We start from the raw sequence: 22,300 nt of genomic DNA, 5'->3' as shown, positions 1-22,300 counted from the left end.
CATCTTTCTTTTATCATTGTTTGTTGGAGGTGTTGATATTTGGACAAAGCAGGTAACTGGTAAAATCTTATACTAGTTAGAACATATGAGAAAATACTGCAAAAATTTAGAAGAGATCCAAATTCCTAAGACTGGTAAGATAATAGGTTATAGGAGCAAAATTACTGCAGATGTGAGAATCTGTACTGAAAACAAAAAAAGTGCCAGGTATCATAGCTGGTCAGGCAGCATCAATGGAGAGGAAGCAAACTAACGTTTCAAGTCTAGATGGCTCTTTATCAGAGCTGCAGTGATCTCCAAGATAATAGGTCGTGATGGTTAAATATTATTTAGCAAAATGCCAATCAAATTATTAAGATTAAGTCATCATGGTGATCAGAAATAATTACAGATTCCTGGAGCCTGAACTGCTGATCACAGTAAATAGTATAGCTTGTGCCTGAAATGCTTGAGTTTTGATTTGGAAGTCCTGAGTGTGAGATTTAAAACTCTGACATTAATACTGTCATATCCACACGCCTATTGCCTGGAGTGATACACAAAATAGAAGGACTAATGAATGGAGGGATGTGATAATTGCGGGACATGTAGGAAAATGTACTGACAAGTTGGCATGTTGGATAATATTCAGGATGATGGCCAAGAGGTTGATGGATTGCAAGACATGATGAAAAAATGGAGTGCGAGGAATCACAGTGACAGTTGTGTCAGAAAACAATCATGTAATTGAGAAAGTGCCTCGAATTGTGTAAGTAGCAGATTACAATTCGTCTCAGTAGATGCAAAAGTGAAAGTGGTGGTTGGAGGTTGAACAATAAAATAAAGGTCTCAGAATACTTTTGCAGTGCAACCAGAAGCAAAAGTACTTATGATAATGAGGTTTTGGTACAGTCAATAACTTTGGGGATAACCTAACAAGGGGCAAAATAAAAAGTGTTTGTAATTCATTCTGAGGTACCAGGTAAGAGGCAATCACCTATGTAACAGCTGAATTCACATTGATAAAGTTCATGTAGATGGGACCTTTAAGGCTAAGGCAAGGTTAGTTGCAATGCTTTTGAAGAACAACTAAGTAATATAGATGTTAGAATAAAGTCTTGCAATGCTAGAACGGTAATCTTAGAAATCTATTAGGTCTTTCAGCTCATTTCATGGGAATGTAGTTCACTCAACATAAAAAACATATTTCTGCAGAGTAATATGATTCATAAACACTTCTTTCTGAGAAGTGTCACCCTGCAGAGATCTGTTGGCACATTTTCTGTGGGACTGTAGGTCAATTGGCAAAAAAGATACATTTTTGACAATAACTTTCAGAAGCAATTTTTGAATTCTTCTAAGATGCAACAGATATAGAAAGAGAGCTGTGGAAACTAAATAGATTCATCTATTGACATTGGATATAATTTTCCAAAATTTCTTAGTTTCTGGATGGGTGCCAGTAGATTGGAAAACGTCAAATGTAACATGTAAAATCAAGAAAGGAGGAAGACAGAAAGGGACCTATAGGCCAGTTAAACTATCACCTGTTGTGGGGAATTTGCTAGAATTCATTATTAAGAAGGTTACTAGAAGGGAGTCTTGAGAAAAGAACAGAGTATTCGGTTTGTTAGAATTTTTTTGAAGAAGTAACATGCAGGGTGGCTAACAGGGAACTTGTATTCATAGTGTACCTGGATTTTCAAGAAACATTTGATAAGGTGTCAGTCTTAAGATAACATGTCATAGACCATATTTTGTTAGCATGGATAAAGGTTTGGTTAGCTAACAGGAAAAGTGTGTACTTTTTCAGGTGGACACACTATAACTACTGGAATGCCATAGGAATCAGTGCTGAGCTCTCAATTATTTACAATCTGTATTATATCAATGACTTGGTTGAAGGGACTGAATTTGCTGATGACATCAAGACAAGACGAGGTGGAAAGTGTTCAAAAGGTATATGGATATTACTGGAAGCAGTTCGCAAAATGTTATTTTGACTCATTTCTGTGTTGAAAGAGTTTGTTTACAAAGAAAGGTTTGATAGATTGGGCTTACATCCACTGGAGTTTAAAAGAATGAGAGGTGATCTTTTTGAAATGTGGAGTTGCTTCATATTTAATATTTTTTGGAGCACTTGAGTTTGAAGGATTGTCAAAATACATTATTTTTTGGAACACATTTTAAACAAGGATTTTGGAAATCACGTGATTTGTGATGAATTTGGGGAAGTGGTAATGAGTGATATTGTCGGTGAACAGATAAACCAGAGACCCAGGCTAACTTATGGAGATGTAGGTTTGAATCCCATCCTGCCAGATGATAAAATATGAATCAAACCTGGAACATAAACTTCACTTAATAGCAACCATGTAACCAGAGTCAATTATTGTAAAAAAAAATTTGTTTAACTAATGCATTTTAGGGAAGAAAACTGCCATCCTTACCAGTTCGGGCCTACATATGACTTCAGGCCTGTGGCAAGTGGTTGACTTTCAACTGCTGTTTCAATACCCTAGCAAGTTAGTCAGTTCAAGCAGCAATTAGGTATGTGCACTAAATGTTGGCCTAGCCAGCGAAGCTCATATTCTATGTACAAATGAAGAAGATTGATAGTCTTGATTGCTTAAACATACTTCAGAAAACCTGGATGTTTTAGCTGGGATTTATGGCTGTCCTGTTTGAGGAGTAGCTGTAATCTTGGAGTTTTGTTTTGAAGTTAATTAGAGTAAGCTTACTACTGAACAAGCTGCTTTGCCCATATCTGCTGATTCTGAAGTAGTGAATTCCTTGCAAGACCTGATCATTCTACTAGAAGAGAGTGACTGAAAAACTTCTCAGCATTTTATTTCATGAGCAAATTGTGACCACCAGATCAACAGATTTTAGAACATTCCACATTTGTCCCTTTATACTTTCAAGAATAATTACCCTTGATTTTCTTGGAGTATTTTTTGTTTTAAAGTAAATCTTTGCGGAGAGAAACTATATTTTTCCTTTATCTAAAGTGTTTTTGCATGTTTTGCTTTATTTAGAAGGGTAACACTTATATTTTCATATTACAAAATCATGTGTGTTAACCAGTCCTGCATCTCTGTTGGATGGGTTTTTGTTTTATGATAAGTTGATAATTTTGTGTTTACTGAGGTAACCTGTTTGATCTTTTCATTCTAAATCTAATATTGTGAAAGTGTACGCTGGGCCTTAGGTAAAATATTGTTATAATTAGGTTGTGACCTGTGGAGTAATAGGATAGAGAATGATAGCATACTCCTCCCATCTCTGTTGCAATGTGTGTAGGATCCTGAGGGAATTTGATTAGGTGGATACTGTGAGGATGTTTCCTGTTGTGGAGGAGATTAGAACGAGCATTATAATTTAAAAACAAAAGGTCTCCATTTTAAGATGAATTAAGATAATTTCTTTTCTACCGGAAGCTTGTTAGCAAGTGGAATTCTCTTCTGTAAATAGTAGTGGAGGGTGACTCAATTAATTTGTTTAAGTATAAATTAGATTTTTAATAAAAAGGGAATTGAGATTTATGGAGACCAGAAAGGAAAGTGAAGTTGAGACCACAATGAAAATACCATGATCTTATTGAATGATGCAGCAGGCTCGAAGGGTAGATTGACCTAATCCTGCTCCCAAGTTTTGTATTCCTATGTATGGTCTGCATGATGCATCTAGTCTATGGGAAAGATCTGTTTTTGCAGAAAAATAGGTTGTGCTCAAAGAAAATAGCTCCCTTATTGCTATAGAGGCATAAAAGGAAACTTATGGGGATCTTCATACTTTTTTATGGAATGGTACCATAGATTTAGAGAAGTGTTATTAGTGAGGCAAGAACATAATTTAATGTAAGGAATCAGATTTGTGGGGTTTTTAAGAATATATTTGGTTAAATATTAAACAAGGTAGGTCTACAATACTTATCCATCAACTATCCTATTTACAAATGGTTGCTCCCATCCTGCTTAATCATACTAGGCCTTCACAGCAGAGTGATGTACTATCGAAAGGAGAGAGAAAGACCATAAAACCTATTTAGTCAGTTGAACTGATTGTGCACTCACACTGGACTCAATGCCAGTTTTGATGCATTGAAGTGACAGGAGAGGTTGTAGAAGATCAATACTGGGGTGTGATGGTTCTTTCATGATGTTAGCAGCCTTTCTACGTTAACATCATTGAAAACCAGTTGCACCTTGGTAATGATTTCCTGCAACCTCTTCCGTCTGGCAGAAGGTACAGAAACCTGAACACGCAACATCGGGTTCAGGAACACTTCTTCCTGACTGTTATTAACCTGATGAATGTTTTGTGAATGTGGAATTCTATTTTTGAAATCTTTTAAGTGGCAGTCATAGAATCATAGAAATGTACAGCAAAGAAACAGACCTTTCAGTCCAGCTTGTCCATGCCAACCAGATATCCCAACCCGATCTAGTCCCACCTGCCAGCACCCGGCCCAAATCCCTCCAAACCCTTCCTATTCATATACCCACCCAGATGCCTTTTAAATGTTGCAATTGTACCAGCCTCGATCATTTCCCCTGGCATTTCATTCCATACACATACCACCCTCTGTGAAAAAGTTGCCCCTTAGGTCTCTTTTATATCTTTTCCCATCTCGCCCTCAACCTATGCCCTCTAGAACTGGACTCCTAACTCCAGGGAAGAGACTTTGTCCATTTATCCTATCCATGCCCCTCAGGATTTTATAAACCTCTATAAAGTTACCCTCAACCTCTGATGCTACAGGGAAAACAATTCAACCTCTCCCTATGGCTCAAATCCTCCAACCCTGGCAACACCCTTGTAAATTTTTTCTGAAACCTTTCAAGTTTCACAACATCTTTCTGATAGGAAGGAGACCAGAATTGCACGTAATATTCCAAAAGTGACCAACCAATGTCCTATACAGCCGCAACATGACCTCCCAACTCTTGTACTCAATACTCTGACGAATAAAGGAAAGCATACCAAACTCTGCCTTCACTATCCTATCTATCTGCGACTCCACTTTCAAGGTGCTATGAACCTGCACTCCTAGGTCACTTTGTTCAGCAACACTCCCTAGGACCTTACCATTAAGTGTTTAAGTCCTGCAAAGGTTTGCTTTCCCAAAATGCAGCACCTCGCATTTATGTAAAATAAACTCTATCTGCCACTTCTCAGCCCATTGGCCCATCTGATCAAGATCCCATTGTAATCTGAGGTAACCTTCTTTGCTGTCCACTCCACCTCCAATTTTGGTGTCATCTGCAAACTTACTAACTATTACCTCCTTTGTTCACATCTAAATCATTTATATAAAAGACCAAAAGTAGTGGACCCACCACTGATCCTTGTGGCATTTCACTGGGCACAGGCCTCCAGTCTGAAAAACAACCTTCCACCACCACCCTCTGTCTTCTACCTTTGAGCCAGTTCTGTATCCAAATGGCTAGTTCTCCCTGTATTCCATGAGATCTAACCTTGCTCACCAGTCTCCCATGGGGAACCTTGTCGGACATCTTACTGAAGTCCATATAGATCACGTCCACCGCTCTGCCCTCATCAATCCTCTCAGTTACTTTATCAAAAAATTCAATCAAGTTTGTAAGACATGATTTCCCATACACAAAACCATGTCAGCTATCCATAATAGTCCTTGCCTTTCCAAATATACGTACATCCTGTTCCTCAGGATTCCCTCCAACAACTTGCCCAGCACTGAGGTCAGGCTCACTGGTCTCTTGTTCCCTGGCTTGTCCTTACCACCCTTCTTAAACAGTGGCACCATGTTTGCCAACCTCCAGTCTTCCAACACCTCATGTGTGACTGTCAATGATACAAATACCTCAGCAAGGAGCCCAACAATCACTTCCCTAACTTCCTACAAGGTTCAAGGGTACACCTGATCAGGTCCTGGGGATTTATCCAGTTTTATGTGTTTCAAGACATCCACAGTAAACACTGATGCAAAATTCTTTGCAATGGGCAATCTGAAAATGATATATTTATTGGATTGTATGTGTATTATAGCTTGTTGTAATGTATGCTCTTACAAAAGGTGAATGAGAAAAGACTACAGGTTGAACTTGCTGGCTTTGGACAGTCATTGGCGAGAAAGGAAATCGCAAATGAATGCAAGTCATCTTTTGGATGTGTGCATAAAACAAAATGCATAAATGAAGAAATTCCTTCTCAAGAGTCCTTAAGGAGAAGCTACTTTAAATGTAGAGCTATGTACAGAACATAAAGATCATTGATTTAAACTAGGAAGCTTTTGTTATCCATATAAATGTTTTATTTATTTAATGATGAATAAGAGAATCTGCTAATTGTGTGCAAATAGTGGGCATTAATTGGGAGTTCAAATGAGGTAACGAACTGAAATTGATTTTTGGGATGGGAGAGTTCCAAAGTGTAGTTGAGGCCTCAGTACTGATGTCAGTGGCAATCTACTGGTTAGTTTGTCAATCTGAAAATGACATATCCCAACTCTCTCCTAGATTAGCTAGTCTATGCTAATAAATTAAGTCCCAGCACTCTGAACTCCAATCTGTGTGGTAATCTTTTCTGATGGCATTTTATTGAGTATCTTTTGGATATCCCACGACATTACATTTACTGATTTTACTTCATTAAACTTGCATATTATTTCCTCAAGAACTCTAGTTGAGTTCTCTGGCTGAATATACAATTTCTCTAACACACTTAAGAGCAAGGTTATTCTTTTGTGTTTATCCTTATTGTTCTATGTTGGTTTGCCATTTGATGTATGGATATGCAGAGATTTGAACCTGACACTGACCGCCCTGTCTTAGGGGAAGCCATGTGTCCCTTTTGTATCAGGCATATAAAACAACAGAATACATTGTTTAAGGTCAATTTACCTTTCATCGAATCACTTGGAATTTGCCAATATTAGAAAGTTAGATTTTCAATATTACAGAAATCAATGCTATGTTTTCATGGTTGTAATGCAACTCATCAGTAAATACGTTAACTTTGAAAGAAGTGCAGAAAGCCCCACTGATGGTCAGGTTTCTACTGCTTTGTTGCAGGCAGAAGATTGAAGAGCTGGAAGGCGAGAGAAGTCGTCTTGATAAAGCAAACAAGGTCTTGGAAATGAAACTGGAGCGATACACCCTTCAGGTACAATCATCTGAAATTTTGGTTGAGATCACCTTTGTATCATGAGCAGTCATCTACTGATACAAAGATAGGAAGAATTAGTTCTAGTGTTAATAGTGGGAAGTACAGTACTCGCTTGTGGTTAAACAGTAGATTCATTCTGCTCAGAAGGGTGGAATAGTATTAGAAATCATTCAATGAAGGAGAAAAGTAGATAGTGAAATACATTATTACAACTGAGCTGAGACCTTTTTTTTAGGCAACAAGTTATGATCTGAAACGTATTCCCATAAAGCATGGTGGGAGCATATTTCATATGAACTTTCAAGAGGAAGTTGCATAAATTCTTGCAGGAAAAGAAAATTCAGTGCTATGGAGAATTGAATAGCTCTATCAGAGAATTATTAGAAGCCCAATGACATAAAGAATTTCCTTCCGAGTTATAAAGTTCTGTGGTGCAAATCCATCATCCTGTTTTGTGACTTTTAACCAATGACTTCATTACTTTTAGAAGGAAAACATTTAGTGTTACACCAGAGCTAAATTTTACTTTGATTTTCCAACTAATTGTATCAATTTACAGTAATATATCCATGTATTCTTAAGCCTTGACTCAATCTGTCAACATTGTGAATCACCAGTGAAATGCATATTTTAAAGAAAAAGAAAGCAATATCACATTATTTTGTTTTCTGATATGAAACCTTATTGTACTGTCCTGTCTTGAAAACATTTATATATTCCCTAAAAGTGATGTGCCAATTTAAATCAAATGCAGCTCAAAAGTCGAATTTAACATTGTGCTTGCATGTTGTACTTGTGAAGACCACTGACTGAGGAATCTGTTTATACATTTGGGAATGTTTAACTATCTAATGTCAGTTTCTCTAGCTGGTATGTCTCTGCTTTAAAAACCTTGTTGAAGTCCTACTCCAGGAACTGCCTACATTACATCAATTGGCAATTCAGTGCAGTACTGAGGAGATGCTACATCGTTGAACATGTTGAAACCATATGCCTATTAATTTTCCCATTTTTCTAACGATGATAGTGACCACACTTCTAAAATAATTTATTGACTCTGAAATACATAGGAACATGATTGGTGCTTTTTGAATACATATCTTCTTTTCTATGTGGTCTCAGATTTTGTATGATGCTTTCAGTATTGCAGTTTATTTTCTTATTTTGTATTGTTTTGTTTCTCACAAACAAGAAAGGTTTTGAAAGGTTAAAGCAAAAAGCTGTATATAATAGAAAGTTTGCTTGGCAGAACAGTATCTGTGCACTGATTCTGCCTGAATATTTCCAGAACGTTTTGTTTTTATTTGAGATTTTAATGTATTTGTAGAAATTAGAATCTTCTTGCTTCATAGAGTCATATGGCACAGAAACAGACCATTCAGTCCAACTTGTCCATGCTGACCAAGTTTCCCAAACTAAACTAATCCCGCTTGTCTAAGTTTGGCCCTTATCCCTCAAAACCTCTCCTATTCATGTACCTATCCAAATGCCTTTTAAATGTTGTAACTGTACCTGCAACTACCACCTCTTCTGGCAGTTCATTCCATATAGGAACTATCCTCTGTGTGAAAAAGTTGCCTCTCGGGTCCCCTTTCAGTCTTTCTCATCTCACCTTAAAGATATTCACTCTAGTTTTGAACATCTCTACCCTGTGGAAAAGAGCTTTATTATTCACCTTATCTATGCCCCTCATGATTTCAGAAACCTCTATAAGATCACTCCTTAGCCTCCTTTGCTTCAATAACAAAAAAGTCCTCGTTTATACAGCCTCTCGGTATCATTCAAACCTTCCAGTCTTGGTAATGTCCTTGCAAATCTTTTCTGCATCCTCTCCAAATCAATAATGTCCTTCTTATAGCAGACCGACCAGAACTGTGCACAGTACTCCAAAAGTGTCCTCACCAACCTCCTGTAAAGCTGCACCATAACGTCCTAACCCCTATACTCACTGGTCTGAGTAATGAAGGCAAGCATACCTCTTTAACCACCCTGTCTACATGTAATGCAACTATCAAAGAATATCAACCCTTAGGTCTCTCTATTCGACACCATTCCCCACTGCCCTAATATGAACTGTATAAGTTCTGCCCTTGTTTGTTTTACTAAAATGCAAGAGTTTGCATTTATCCAAATTAAACTCCATCTGCATTCCTCAGCCCATTGGTCCAATTGATCAAGATCCCTCTGTAATCTTAGATATGCTTCTTCACCAGCAACACATTTTTAAGCTCTGATCTCCAGCATCTGCAGTCCTCACTTTCTCCTAACCTTCTTCACTGTCCACTATACCACCAGTTCTGGTGTCATCCGCTAGCGTACTAACCATGCTTCCTAAATTCTCATCCGAATAGTTCATATAAATGATAACCAACAGTGGAACCAGAACCGATCTTGCTGGTCACAGGCCTCCAGTCCGAGAAACAACTCTTCACCACCAATTTTGTATCAAATTGGAAAGCCCTCACTGAATCCCATGTGATCTAATTTTACTCGCCAATCTATCATGCAGAACCTTGTCAAAAGCTTTACTGAAGACCATTATCTGTCTTCTTGGTCATGTCTTCAGAAAACTTTGTGAGACATGATTTCCCATCCATAAAGCCATGCTGACTATTCCTAATCAATCCATGCCTCCAAAAATGCATGTAAATTCCATCAGTCAAAATCCCATCCAACAACTTACCCACGACTGATGTTAGGCTCACGGGTCTACTGTTTCCAGGCTTCACACCATCAAAGTTGGCCTTACTCCAATTCAGAACTTTAACATTTACACAGGCCTATCCTTTTCCATAACTATTGTAAAGCTAATAGAATTATGATCACTAGTCCCAAAGTGCTCCTCCACTAACACTTCAGTCACTAGCCCTGCCTTATTTCCCAAGAAAAGGTCAGATTTTCTTCCTTATCCAGTGTAGAAGTGCTCATCTTGTGTTGACTCTCTCAGTAGCTTTCATTGGTAAAAAGTACAAAATGATCTTTTATCAGTTCTATCCTTAACCCTGACAAGTACAGACATTTTGGGAAATAAATTACAGAATGGCTGTACTTTTAAATGATATTGTACTGTCCATCGAGAAATGTTCATATTTGTTAACATTTAGAAAATGTTCCATTTGAGCTTATGACAGAAAAGCAATAGATTCAGTATGGCCCATGACTTGAGGCCTATTGATTTAATCTTAACAACTATTTAGGCCATATCCTTTTTTTTTATTATCTATATCAAGGGAAGAGTTTGCTGACAGTTCATATAAAGGAAGAAAAGACAGCATGTAGCTTTTCTGGCACTGAGCATTAGTAGACAGACTTATTATTGAGTATTTGCTTAATTGTTGAGTTGAAAAGATAAAGATTAAAATGAGTGTGAAAGTAGCATTTAGTAATGGTTTAATAGCATGAAAAACATCACTCTATAGGATGAGGCAGATTCATATTGAGCTCTGTCAATGAGGTGGCAGAAGTAGACAAATACGTGTTAAATATTGTTACCTAGTTCAATCTCCTGCTGCTTCCCCATAACCTTGGACATTTTTTAAAATCCAAAGAATAATTCAATGCCTCTTAGTTGCCTCTATCACACTCTGAGCAATGCATTCCTTATCCTAACTACTCTTGGAGTCATAGCCATACAGCATGGAAACAGACCCTTTGATCCAACTCATCCATACTGACCAAGTTTCCCAAACTAAACTAGTCCCACTTGCCTGTGTTTGGTCCATATCCCTGTAAATCTTTCTTATTCATGTTACTATCCAAATGTATTTTAAATGTGACTGTACCTGCATCTACCACTTCCTCTGGCAGTTCATTTCACAGACGAACCACCCTTTATGTGCCTCAAATGTCCTTTTAAATCATTCTCCTCTCATCTTAAAAATATGTCCTCTAGTTTGGAACTCCCTAAGGAAAAGACCTTTTGTTATTCATTTTATCTGTGACTGTCATGATTTTGTAAACCTCTCTGAGGTCACCTGTCAAAAAAAGTCCCAGCCTAATCAGCCTCTCTGTGTAACCCAAACCCTTAGTCCTGGCAACAACTTTGTAAACTTTTTCTGAACCCTCTCCCGTTTACTAACATTCTTCCAGGATGACCAGAACTATGGACAGGACTCCAAAAGTGGCCTTGCCAACATCTTGTGCAACCGTAACATAACATCCCGACTCCTCTACTCTGTAGTCTGAGCAATGACAGCAAGTGTGCTGAATGCCTTCTTAACACCCTCTGTACCTGTGACACAACTTCCAAGAAACTATGTACCTGAACTGCTAGATCTCTCTGTTAGAGAACACTCCCAAGGGTCCTAACATTAACTGTATAAGTTCTGTCCTTGTTCATCTTACCAAAATCCAGCATTTCTCATTTATCCAAATTAAACTCCATCTGCCACTCCTCAGCTCGTTGGCCCAATTGATCAAGGTCCCTTTGTAATCTTAGATAACCTTCTTCACTATCCACTGTACCAAGAATTTTGGTGTCATCCACAAATTTAGTAACCATTCTTCTTAAATTTTCATCCAAATTGTTTATGTAAATGATGACCAACAGTGGACCCAACACCAATCTTGTGGAACACCACTGGTCACAGGCCTCCAGTCACCTGAAAACCAACCCTCCGCCACCACCCTGTCTCCTGCCCTCAAACCAATTTTGTATCCAATTGGAAAGGTCTCCCTGAATCCCATGTCATTGCTTCTTTTGCAAAGCATTTTAAATTGATGCCCTCTTACACATTTACAAACAGGACCAGTTTCTCGCTACCTACTTTCTCCAGTTCACTTAATGCTTTTGAAAACTTCTGTCAGATCTCCTCTTCGCCTTCTTTTCCTCAAGGAGAATAGTACCAACTTTTTCAACCTGATTCTCAAAACTGAAGTTCCTCATTCCTGGAATCATTCTTGGAAACTGCTTATATACTTTATCCAATGCTTTCACATCCTTCCTGTAATATGGTGCCTATAACTATATACGATACTCCAGTTAAGGTCTAACACGTATCTATGCAAGTTTGATATTACCTCTGTCCTCTGGCACTCTTTGCCACTAATAAAGGATACTGTACGTTTTACTTACTGCTCTCTCCTTGTCCTAATGCTTTTAATGACTTGTGCACATAAACATCCAGGTCCCTCTGCTTCTGCATCCTGTTAGAATTGTGTCCCCTATTTTACATTATCTTTCAATGTTCTTCCAAGCAAAATATATCACCTCACTTTTCCCTGCATTGAATTCTTTAAAGTTTTGTCATCTGCAAATTTGAAATTGCCACCTGCCCACCAAGATATGTAAATAAGGAAAAGCTAGGGTTCCAATTCTGATTCTTGGGGAACTCCACGACAACCTCCCTCCAGCCCCAAAAATATCCATTGACCATTACTGTCTACTTCTTATTAGTCAGCCAATTTTGAATGCATGTTGCTGTTGACCCTAATAACTGAAATCCTCACCAATCTTTACTCATCTTTTGCCTATGAATTAGGTAATAAGATAAAGAGAAGTTGCAGAAAAACACACTAAAAAATAGTTCAGTAAAGCAGAATGTAGAGGAACAGGTCTTTCATTAGCCATCCTCGTAATAATAAATCTGATGAACCAGATTTCATACTTTAAAGTTATGCATGAGATATCATCTAACCATTGTAGAATCTCTAGCCTTCAACTAATTGCACTCTACTGACAGAATTATACCTCATTGTTTCCTCTGAAGCTCAATATTGGGGTTGCAGTGATGATTTCCTGAACTTCACCCAGATTGAAGATCCAAACCCAATTTTATACCTTAACCTGTCGTTTAACTTAAATTGTTTTGGAGATCGTGCAAGCATCAAATGAATGCCTTGATTGATGAATAGGAAAGCACATGGGATTATTGGGTGAATACATGCATATTCAACCCTCCATCTGTTGCAGTAAACAAAACCTAGTGGCCATGTATATCTAATATTATCAATTTAATATTTAAACGCGAAAGACTTCCATCTGTTACAGTCTAAAAACTTTGCATAACGTTGCCAACTGTAAAAATCTTCACAATGGACCAAACTGGTTGTTTTTGATCAAATCATAGTACTGTGAATTTAATTAGGAAAACAAGACCCTGCAAAATGAAAACAAACAGCTGAGATGTTCTTTCAATATCTGTAGCACTGTGATGTTATCTACAGTAAATTTGACTATCTACCTCTATACAGTGAAAACGTCCAGAAAATATTTTCCTTTCCGTTAACTTTGTTAGTTTGTTTTGGGAAATGACTACAGTCGGTTCTGCTATAACGCGTGCTCATGCGATCCCATGTTATAAGAAAATAGTTTAATCGCAGCACTATTTAAACTAATGGGGCCGGAATTGGGTTATAACCAATACGCACTTTAAATGTTTGTGCTGTAGAAACATTGTCCCCAATTCATCAATTGCACTACAGTGAATTCGCATTAACGAAACACGTGTTATAGCAGAACAATCTGTATCAGAATTTTATCATGCTTCTCCATATCATATATATAGATCTGATACTTGCACAAGTTTAAAGGTTTCACTGCCTAATCAATCTGACCATCTAACTGTTCTGTTCGTTGATTCATCCCATCCAGTGTTTTTGCTTCATAGCTGCTCTGTAAGAGTACCCACACCATAAGAATTGTAGCACTTCAAGGACTTGGCTCACCACCATAACCAAAATTAGGGCTTGGCAATAGATGTTCATCTAGTCAGCAACATCAACATCCCATGAACAATTTTTTAAGAATTGCTTGTACAACCATGAGGTTATTGTCACCAGTTGTTCAACAGTTCAAGAGTGATGCCTACAAAAGCTCATGTATTTCTGCCATTGATAGGATGAAGCAGGCTGATAATTGACCTGCAAGACTTTGGGCCCGGTGGAGTGGAGGAAGTGACCTATGAAGTAATGTGGGATATGATCCAGAATCTGCTTCCTTTCCTCTCTATCACTGCCCCTGCTCCATATAAGCAATTGGGACTAAGCCTTTCTTCAATGGTGCTGCACTTAAGGAGCACTTCAGAGTTTCTTTGAATCATTTTTTGATGCCATTCTCTGAGACATGGGCCATTTGGGGGTTGAAACAACAGGACCTGATGGAGGAGACAATTTTTAACCATGAGGTTGGTCCATCGAGGTTCATTCTGCAGGCATTTTGCTGGAATGCTGGTGGATCTGATTCTTTGTTTACAATCGTCCCGTTGAAATAGGAAGATAAGGCTGGATGCAGTAATGATGGAATTCATGGTCTTAATTTTCCAAGATGTGGCAATCTTGTGTTGATTGCAACTTGATTCCTTTTTTATGAACTGAATTAACTCCTCATTTCAATTCCAATCAGGGCTTCTTCAGAAACATGGAGCTGCACTTCCACTCTGCCAAGTCCTTTGCAGCATAGAACAGTTGAGGCTATGCAAAACAAGTACCTTTTTTACAGCAGTCAGTTGCCATGTTCTATTATTAAAAGGTACAACATAAGCCACTTTATGAGCTGCTATCAAACTTAAGTACATATGGTAAGTGTTGAGTTAGGGGGCAGGGTGCTGGTGTTAGTATGCCAAGTGGATAGGGTATAGCAGCAGGTAGGGGCTATGCAGCTAAGTCAGTGGGGTGCCAGGTATGTAAGTTGCCAAGGAGAAGTGGAGTGAAGGGGGAAGAGGAGGTGGGGCGGGGGCGGGGTGTGGTGATGGTTGAGTTGGGTTCAAGTCCTGGCAGAGGCTGGTGTTGAGACAAGAGTGAGGGAGGGTTGTAGATGGAGGTGTCTGAGGTAAGCTGACATTTCAGTTTAATGGTTTCTCAGGAGGAAGACTAATTAGCTTCATTGGACCCTCTGAAATCTCCAATTTAAATGGGTACTTTTGGAGGGTTACAAACACATGGAAATTGCTGTGGAATTTTTCAATTTAGAAAAATGCAATTTAAATTCAGTTTTGTGGACCTATTTGATTTTCACAAAATAGCTTTCATCATGTACGTACGGCATGAACTAACTTGATTGACTCAGAAAGACCTGTTCCTCTACAGCCTGCTTTATTGAACTGTTTTTTAGTGTGTTTTTCTGCAACTTCTCTCTGTCTTATGACTTAATTCACAAGCATAAGTTGAGTAAAGAGTGATGGGGATTTCAGTTAGCCAGACAAATTCCATATTGTATGTTGTTCAGCCTTTGTGGGGGAGAAAAGCTTCAATTTATCAGTCAGTGACCCTTCATGTGTGTGCCTTTTTTAAGCTTGGAAGGATCAATGTTGCTTTTAAATCCCAGCATGAAAAGTAAGACCTTTTTTTCTGAATTTGTTATGTGTAAAACTGATAGACAATTCTCAAATGTAGCACTCTGCTTCAGTTATGAAGAGAAGCATCGTTTGAGTTTTTTGTAATCAATACTTCCAAGACCAGCACTTGTCCATTCCTTATTGTGCTTCAGAAGCTGGAACGTAAATGATGTACATGTTGGTCACCATTTAGTCAGTTTAGCCTGAGTGCCATCCAAGTCTTGCTGCATGCAGGCACAGACTGCCTGAGTATGTGAGAAGTTGTAAATAGTGCTGAACATGATGTAATAATGATCATCCCCACTTCTGGCTTTGTGATAGAGAGAAGGCTATTGATGAAACAGCTTAAAATATTTGGGCCTAGCTTGGATACTAGCGTGAAGAACCTGTTCAGCAATGTTTCAAGGCTGTGGTGATTATCCTCTAACAACCACAGCTGCTTGCCTTTATTGTATGACTCCAAGCTGTGGGGAGTTTTCCCTCTCATTCCCAGTGAGTTCAATTTTGCTAAGACTTCTTAATGTCACAATTGGTCAGATGCTGCCTTAATATCTAGGAAGTTGCTCTCAATTCTACTGAAAGACAGAATAAAAGAGCTTTATTTATCTCAAGCTTTTGTTTGCAGGATGAAATACATCTTAATTAATTCCTCAATGTATAATTATTACCACCCTAAGTTTGTGCATATCGCAATGTAGACTATGAACTAGTACAGGAGAAAGTGAGGACTGCAGATGCTGGAGATCAGAGCTGAAAATATGTTGCTGGAAAAGCGCAGCAGGTCAGGCAGCATCCAAGGAACAGGAGAATCGACGTTTCGGGCATAAGCCCGAAGAAGGGCTGAAGAAGGGATTATGCCCGAAACGTCGATTCTCCTGTTCCTTGGATGCTGCCTGACCTCCTCCGCTTTTCCAGCAACACATTTTCAGCTATGAACTAGTACATTCAGGATCTCATTTCCAGTTGATTGTGAAGAGTGTGATGAAACTGGCACAATTCCTTACCAAATGAGTTTGGTGCAGTAATCTAAATTGACTTGATTGCGAAACCATATAAAGTGACATGTTAGATAATACATGAAGTTTCTGTATTCTTGAATATTCAATGTTTTATTTGTTGAATCTACCTTTTGTTGTTAATTGCGTGGATGTTTGAGTTTGTCTGGTAATACCTACACATAATTAACAGGTATTGATTATGCCTTATAGAGATGCAAAATCTCAATTTGTAAATCCTAATTAAGTAAAATTTGGAATTAAACAAATGGGGTGGGATGCTAGCATTTTTACCACAATCTTTGAATGAAATCATCATCTCATTAGAATGAAAGTGATAATTTCACCAGTGTGGTGCGACTGACAAGTATGTCTTTCTTTCCCTTTTGCTTAGTCATTGCAGAGGGACTGTTCCTGCTATGCTCCTCTGTCATTCCCAAGACTGCCTATTCTTCCCACGACAGCTTTCATAGAATCATACAACACAGAAACAGAACCTTCAGCCCAACTCATCCATGCTGACCAGGCTTACTAAACTGAATAGTCCCATTTAGCTGCATTTGGCCCATATCCCTCTCAACATTTTCTATCTATCTACCTGTCTAAATGTATTTAAATGCTGTAAATGAATTCGCCTCTACCACTTCCCCTGGCAGCTCGTTCTACATATGCAGCGCCCTCTGTGTAAAAATGTTGCCCCTCTAATCTCTTTTAAATCTTTCCCCTATCATCTTCAAACTATGCCCTCTAGTTTTGGGCTCCCCTGCCCTGGGGAAAAGATCTTGGCTATTGACCTTATCAGTGCTTGCCCAAGATTTTATAAGCCTCTGAAAGGTCACTCCTCAGCCTGCTATGCTCAGGGAAAAAAGTCCTAGCTTGTCCAGCCTCTCCTTATAACTCAAACCCTCCACTCTTGGTAGCATCCTTATAAATCTTTTTTGTGTCCTTTCCAGTTGAGTAACAACCTTCCTATAGCAGGGCGAACAGAATTGTATGCAGTACTCCAAATGTGGCCTTATCAATGTCATGTACAACCGTAACATGATGTCCCAACTCCTGTGCTCAATGCTCTGACCAACGGAGGCCAGTGTGCCAAATGCCTTCTTCACTACCCTGTCTGTCTGTCTGTGATGCAACTTTCAATGAACTATGTATCTGCACCCTTAAGTCTCTCTGTTCGACAACACTCCTACCATTAACTGTATTATTCCTGTCTTGGTTTGTCTTCCCAAAATGCAACACCTCACATTTATCTAAATTAAATCCATTTGTCATTCCTTGGCCCACTAGCCCAATTGTTAAAAATCCCGTTGTACTTTAAAGCTTTTTCACTGTTCACTAAAGCACCAATTTTGGTATCATGTGCAAACTTAGGAAACATGCCTCCTATATTCTCGTCCAAATTATTTATATAAATGATGGACAACAGTGGACCCAGCAGTGAGCCTTGTGGCACACCACTGGTCACAGACCTCCAGTCTGAACAACTTCCCCATGCCAGAGATGCAGCACCTGCTCTTTATATCCTTTCTTCCTATTGCCCAACACTCCAAACAGTTCTTCCAGGTGAGCTGTTCACTGTGGGATCTGCTCTATTTTGGGAAATCCAAACGCAGTTTGGGTGCTCACTTTGCAGAACATCTCCATTCACTCAAGATCTGTAAATTTGAGCTTCCAGCCACCTGTCCTTTTAATTTTCCTTTGCTTTGACTTCTCAGTCTTTGGCCTCCTGAAGGTCATCAAGCATAGAAGTTCATCTTCCAATGAGATATTTTACAGCCTTCTGAATTCAGACTTGAGTTAAGCAGTTTTAGAGGGTGATCTGTGCCTTGGTTTTCTTTCCTTTTTTTGGTTTTGTTCTTACTCTCTTATTTTGCTCTTTTATGTTTTTGTTGACAGCTGTTTATCATTCTGACATTAACACTTCCCCTAGATATATTGTTTATGACTTAATTTGCCCAATATTTCTTTCAGCTTTGCACCACTTAGTGATTTGTAATTTAATCAGTCTTGCTGTTCACTTTATTACAGACCTTCCCTTTAGCTCTTCTTGCTTGCAACTTATAACATCTTCTATATATGATGAAAGGGTATCAGCCTGAAAGTTAAATCTGCATAGGTGCTGCCTAACTTGCTAATTATATTCTGCTTTCTGAATTTACTGTCTATTCAACGTCATATTCCATCCCCATCTGTTGCTTCTTTCTTTGGACATGATAAACCTAGAAGTGGAAGGTGTGATTTTTCTCTCTACCCCTCAGTGAGTGAGCAGACTTCCGAACTGTATTTGAAGTTGAGCTCTATTAATTAAAAAAAATGTTGGCAAGGTTGCTTCCAGCCATTATATAAAGATGAATGGGTACCTTCAGAGTACATCATTATTGTCATATTTTTTCAAAAATGCTAAAGGTACTGACTATCCATTGCCACCCTTTAAGTTTCTTTGTTTTTTTTGTTTCAACTTGCTTTGTTGGATTCTTGAACAAAGAATGCAGCCCATGAATCTATAATAGCTATTCACTTCTGCTTGTTCTGAAGAAGGGTTAGACTCAAAACGTCGACTTCTGCATCTCCTGATGTTGCCTGGCTTGCTGTGTTCTTCCAACCTCCTGCCCTGTCTAATTTGGATTCCAGCATCTGCAGTTTTTTTTTGTCTCTAGACCAATGACCTCTCTGAGTGTCCTAGTTTGCCTGGTTTTGTAGGTGATGTGTTTGACGTAACATGAAGTTCTGACTTGTGATGTCGGATTTGATTCAACAGCTATTAAGGATACTTTATCAGAGAGAGAATTTTTGCGGTTCCATGAGAAGAAATTTGGGAAAAACAGCATGCTTTTTAAATGGCCAATTCTAGTTCCAGGAGGGAAAGCAACTGCATTAAAACATGTTGAGGTATTAATCAGGTAGTGGAGGTTAAATTATTTCTCGGTGTCAAAAATGGAAAAGTAAGTGAAATGGACAATTATAGTGAAGTGGTAATCTTAACTAGGACTACTTTGGGATTTTATGGAAGACTTGGTAGGCCTGAGAAGAATGTTATTCATTTTAATGACTTCAGTTTGTTCTAAAGGAGAGTGTTCAAATTAGATTATTTTTTCACTTACTTTACAAGTAGGTAGGCATCATCTTTTGTATGAAATTGTCTCTTATTTGTCACATAACTATAGTCAAAAGATGGCTGGCAGATAAATGATGAGCCCATTAAGAGAAGCTTCATGTTATTTAATAGCAACGTACTTGACTGTAGGAGTGTTTAATGTTGACACTGAATATCTGAAATGGAAAGCATTCAATTCTCCCTCAGTAACATCCTTTGTGTTCATGGAGATTTTCTTTTTCTTTAAGTCTGCATACAGAAGACCCCCCTTTTTGGGAAAGTCAAGTGTGCTGAGGCGAGTATATGTTTTTATGGGAAGTTCCTCTATTGCAATCTCCTGTATAAAATGTTACCTTCTGCAATGAACCGTTCAGTCCCTGAAGCCCCACTGATTAAGAAGTAGCAATTGGTCAACTGAAGGCATTACATTTTCAGGTCCCCTTGATTCCTGAGGTGGCAGAATTGACATATGAGGAGTGCTTGAGTCAGTTAGGTTTGTATTCACTGGAGTTTATATGAATTGGGGGGGCGGGGGAGGGGTTGGGATTCTCATAGAAACCTGTAAATATCTAACAAAACTGGAGAGGTTAGATTCAGGAAGCATGGTCCCGATGCTGAGGAAGTCCAGAACCAGGGGTCATGGTTTAAGAATAAGGGATACATCTTTTAGGACTGAGATAAGGAAAAATTTCTTTACTTAGAGAGTGGTTGAGGTCCAAACATTGTGTTTTCAAGAAGGAGGTAGATACAATATAGCTCTTGTGGCTAAAGGGAGTTCAAGATTAGGATGTTAAGCTTGATGATCAGTCATGATCATATTGAATGGTGGAGAAGGCTGTTGGGTCAAATAGCCCACTACCTCTCCTGTCTTCCATGTTTTTCTCATTTCCAGTGAATAAAAGATGTAACCAAGAATCATCATTCTTGTAAGCAGAATAGAATGAGAATAATTCGATGTAAGTGCAGTGCTTTTCAGGCATAAGGATTTAGACTATTAAATGTCTACATACAAAAATAAAATGTTATGAAGTTCAGAAATGTATTGGTAAATTGAAACAAGTAACTTTGATCCAACATGTGATTGGGCATGCATAAGACCATTTGTCCCACAGTAGCTAGAGTTTTTACAGTGTTTATTTTTATCAAGTTGTGAAACCAATACCTTGTAATTTTTATGCTGCTGTTATATTATTCTCCAGTACTTTTGTAATGTTTTGTTTTTAAACTTCACCATTTGTGCTTATTTGTTTTTGGTCAAATTTGCTATCCAATTTTATTCAACTTTAGCTAAATCTGATATTCAACATGATTTTGCTTGAAAATTACCAAAAGCAGTAATTTTGTTCCAGTGGCCATGTAGACTCACGCCACTGCGGATCTTGTATTCTCATGATCTGCCATTCTTGCTAACACTGTTTTCAAGTCTTTTCATGCTTTGGTGTCTGGGCACATCCAAATTCAATTGCACTTCATCAGTGTTGCCAATGTGACGAAATGGAGACTTATGTTTAAACTGTTGTCTGATGATTACTGGCTGGAAGCTGATAAATTTGAATGGTGATATCTTGGTCATCCCTGAGCAATCTCAGTCTTCTGTTGCTTATACTTCCAAATAAACCTGTTTGACTCTAGCCTGGGGTTGCAAATTAGGCTGTTTATTTCATTAATTTGCTTTAAAACCTTTACTGAATTCAGAATTTGATTTGCCCTATATAAGTCTATATGAATTGCATTTCTGTTGACCCTGCAAGCCTTCTGACCTTTTCAAAGGCTCATTCTGATACATCCTTCTCCAAATCAGAACTGTGACAGCTTGTGATAACAGTGGCATATCTTCTTCAGGACAGTACTTCCTCCTTCAATTCCTATTCCAGTTTTGTTTTTCTTAATACCAAATGCCCTTACTAAAATGCAGTTATTTGACAAATGTTGCGATTTTTAGTTTGGAAGCATTTTTGAACATCAGTCTTTTTGCTCGAAGAATGTTTTCACTCGCATTGTCATGGGGTGTCTTAAAAAACTCTACACATCTTTGTAAAACAGTCAGTATCTGTTTGATTCCATGTATTGACTCAGCATAAATTTAGCATAAAATGTGAATTTGTGAAAAAGTGAAAAATTTGTGAACGTGAAAAAATGAGAAAGTTTAATTACAGAGGAAATATTAGAACCAGTAAAGAAAAGTATACAGGAGAAGGAGGTATGGTGGACTACCAAGCAGTCTTACAAAAAAGGGATTGTCATCCAGGAGTCTTCTGAGTCTGTCTTGATTTCTAATTGATATTCCACTTGGACTCATTTGCACCACACAAATACCAGTCAATGATCATCTTCATTAAGGGACAATCTAACCATTGCTTCTTGATATTCAATAATGTTACCGTCACTGAATACTCCTCTATCAATGTCCTGAGGGTTAGCATTGACCAGAAACTTAGCTGGAGTCATAGACATCTAAGCACTAAAAAAGGCCCAGATCCACAAACATCCACTTCCTCCATGACCAACACTCAGTAGCAGCAGTGTATACACCCACAACCACTTCTGTCTAGAAGGACAAGGACAGCAGATGTGTGGGAACACCACTGCTGCAAACTTCCCTCCAAGTATTTCACCATTCTGACTTAGAAATATACTGCTTTTCAGCTTCGCTGGGTTAAAATTCTGGAATCCCATCCAGTGTCATGAACTGCAGCAGTTCAAGAAAGCAGCTCACCATCATCTTCTCAGGGAATTAGGAATGGACAATAACTGCTGGCCAGCCAGTGACAACCACGTTTAAGTTTTTGGCTGCCAGAATGTGATAT

General features: G+C 38.4%; 1 protein-coding gene across 2 annotated transcripts in view; it reads left to right on the top strand.

Annotated features, from left to right (window-relative positions):
* The window catches only part of mrm2 (mitochondrial rRNA methyltransferase 2), a 940,693-nt gene that overhangs the window by 408,845 nt on the left and 509,548 nt on the right, over window positions 1-22,300 (top strand). For both annotated transcript variants that reach the window (XM_087997732.1, XM_043711819.2), the window contains one exon: window positions 7,035-7,125. In XM_087997732.1, coding sequence (XP_087853858.1) covers window positions 7,035-7,125 — 91 coding nt within the window. The remainder of the gene's footprint in view (window positions 1-7,034; window positions 7,126-22,300) is intronic.

This window comes from Chiloscyllium plagiosum, unplaced genomic scaffold, assembly GCF_037043375.1.
Source record: "Chiloscyllium plagiosum isolate Xiang-an unplaced genomic scaffold, Cpla_swu_hap1 HiC_scaffold_20, whole genome shotgun sequence".
NCBI classification, from domain to species: domain Eukaryota; kingdom Metazoa; phylum Chordata; class Chondrichthyes; order Orectolobiformes; family Hemiscylliidae; genus Chiloscyllium; species Chiloscyllium plagiosum.
The sequence above is the reverse complement of the archived record's forward strand: the minus strand, read 5'-3'. Positions and strand labels throughout refer to the sequence as shown.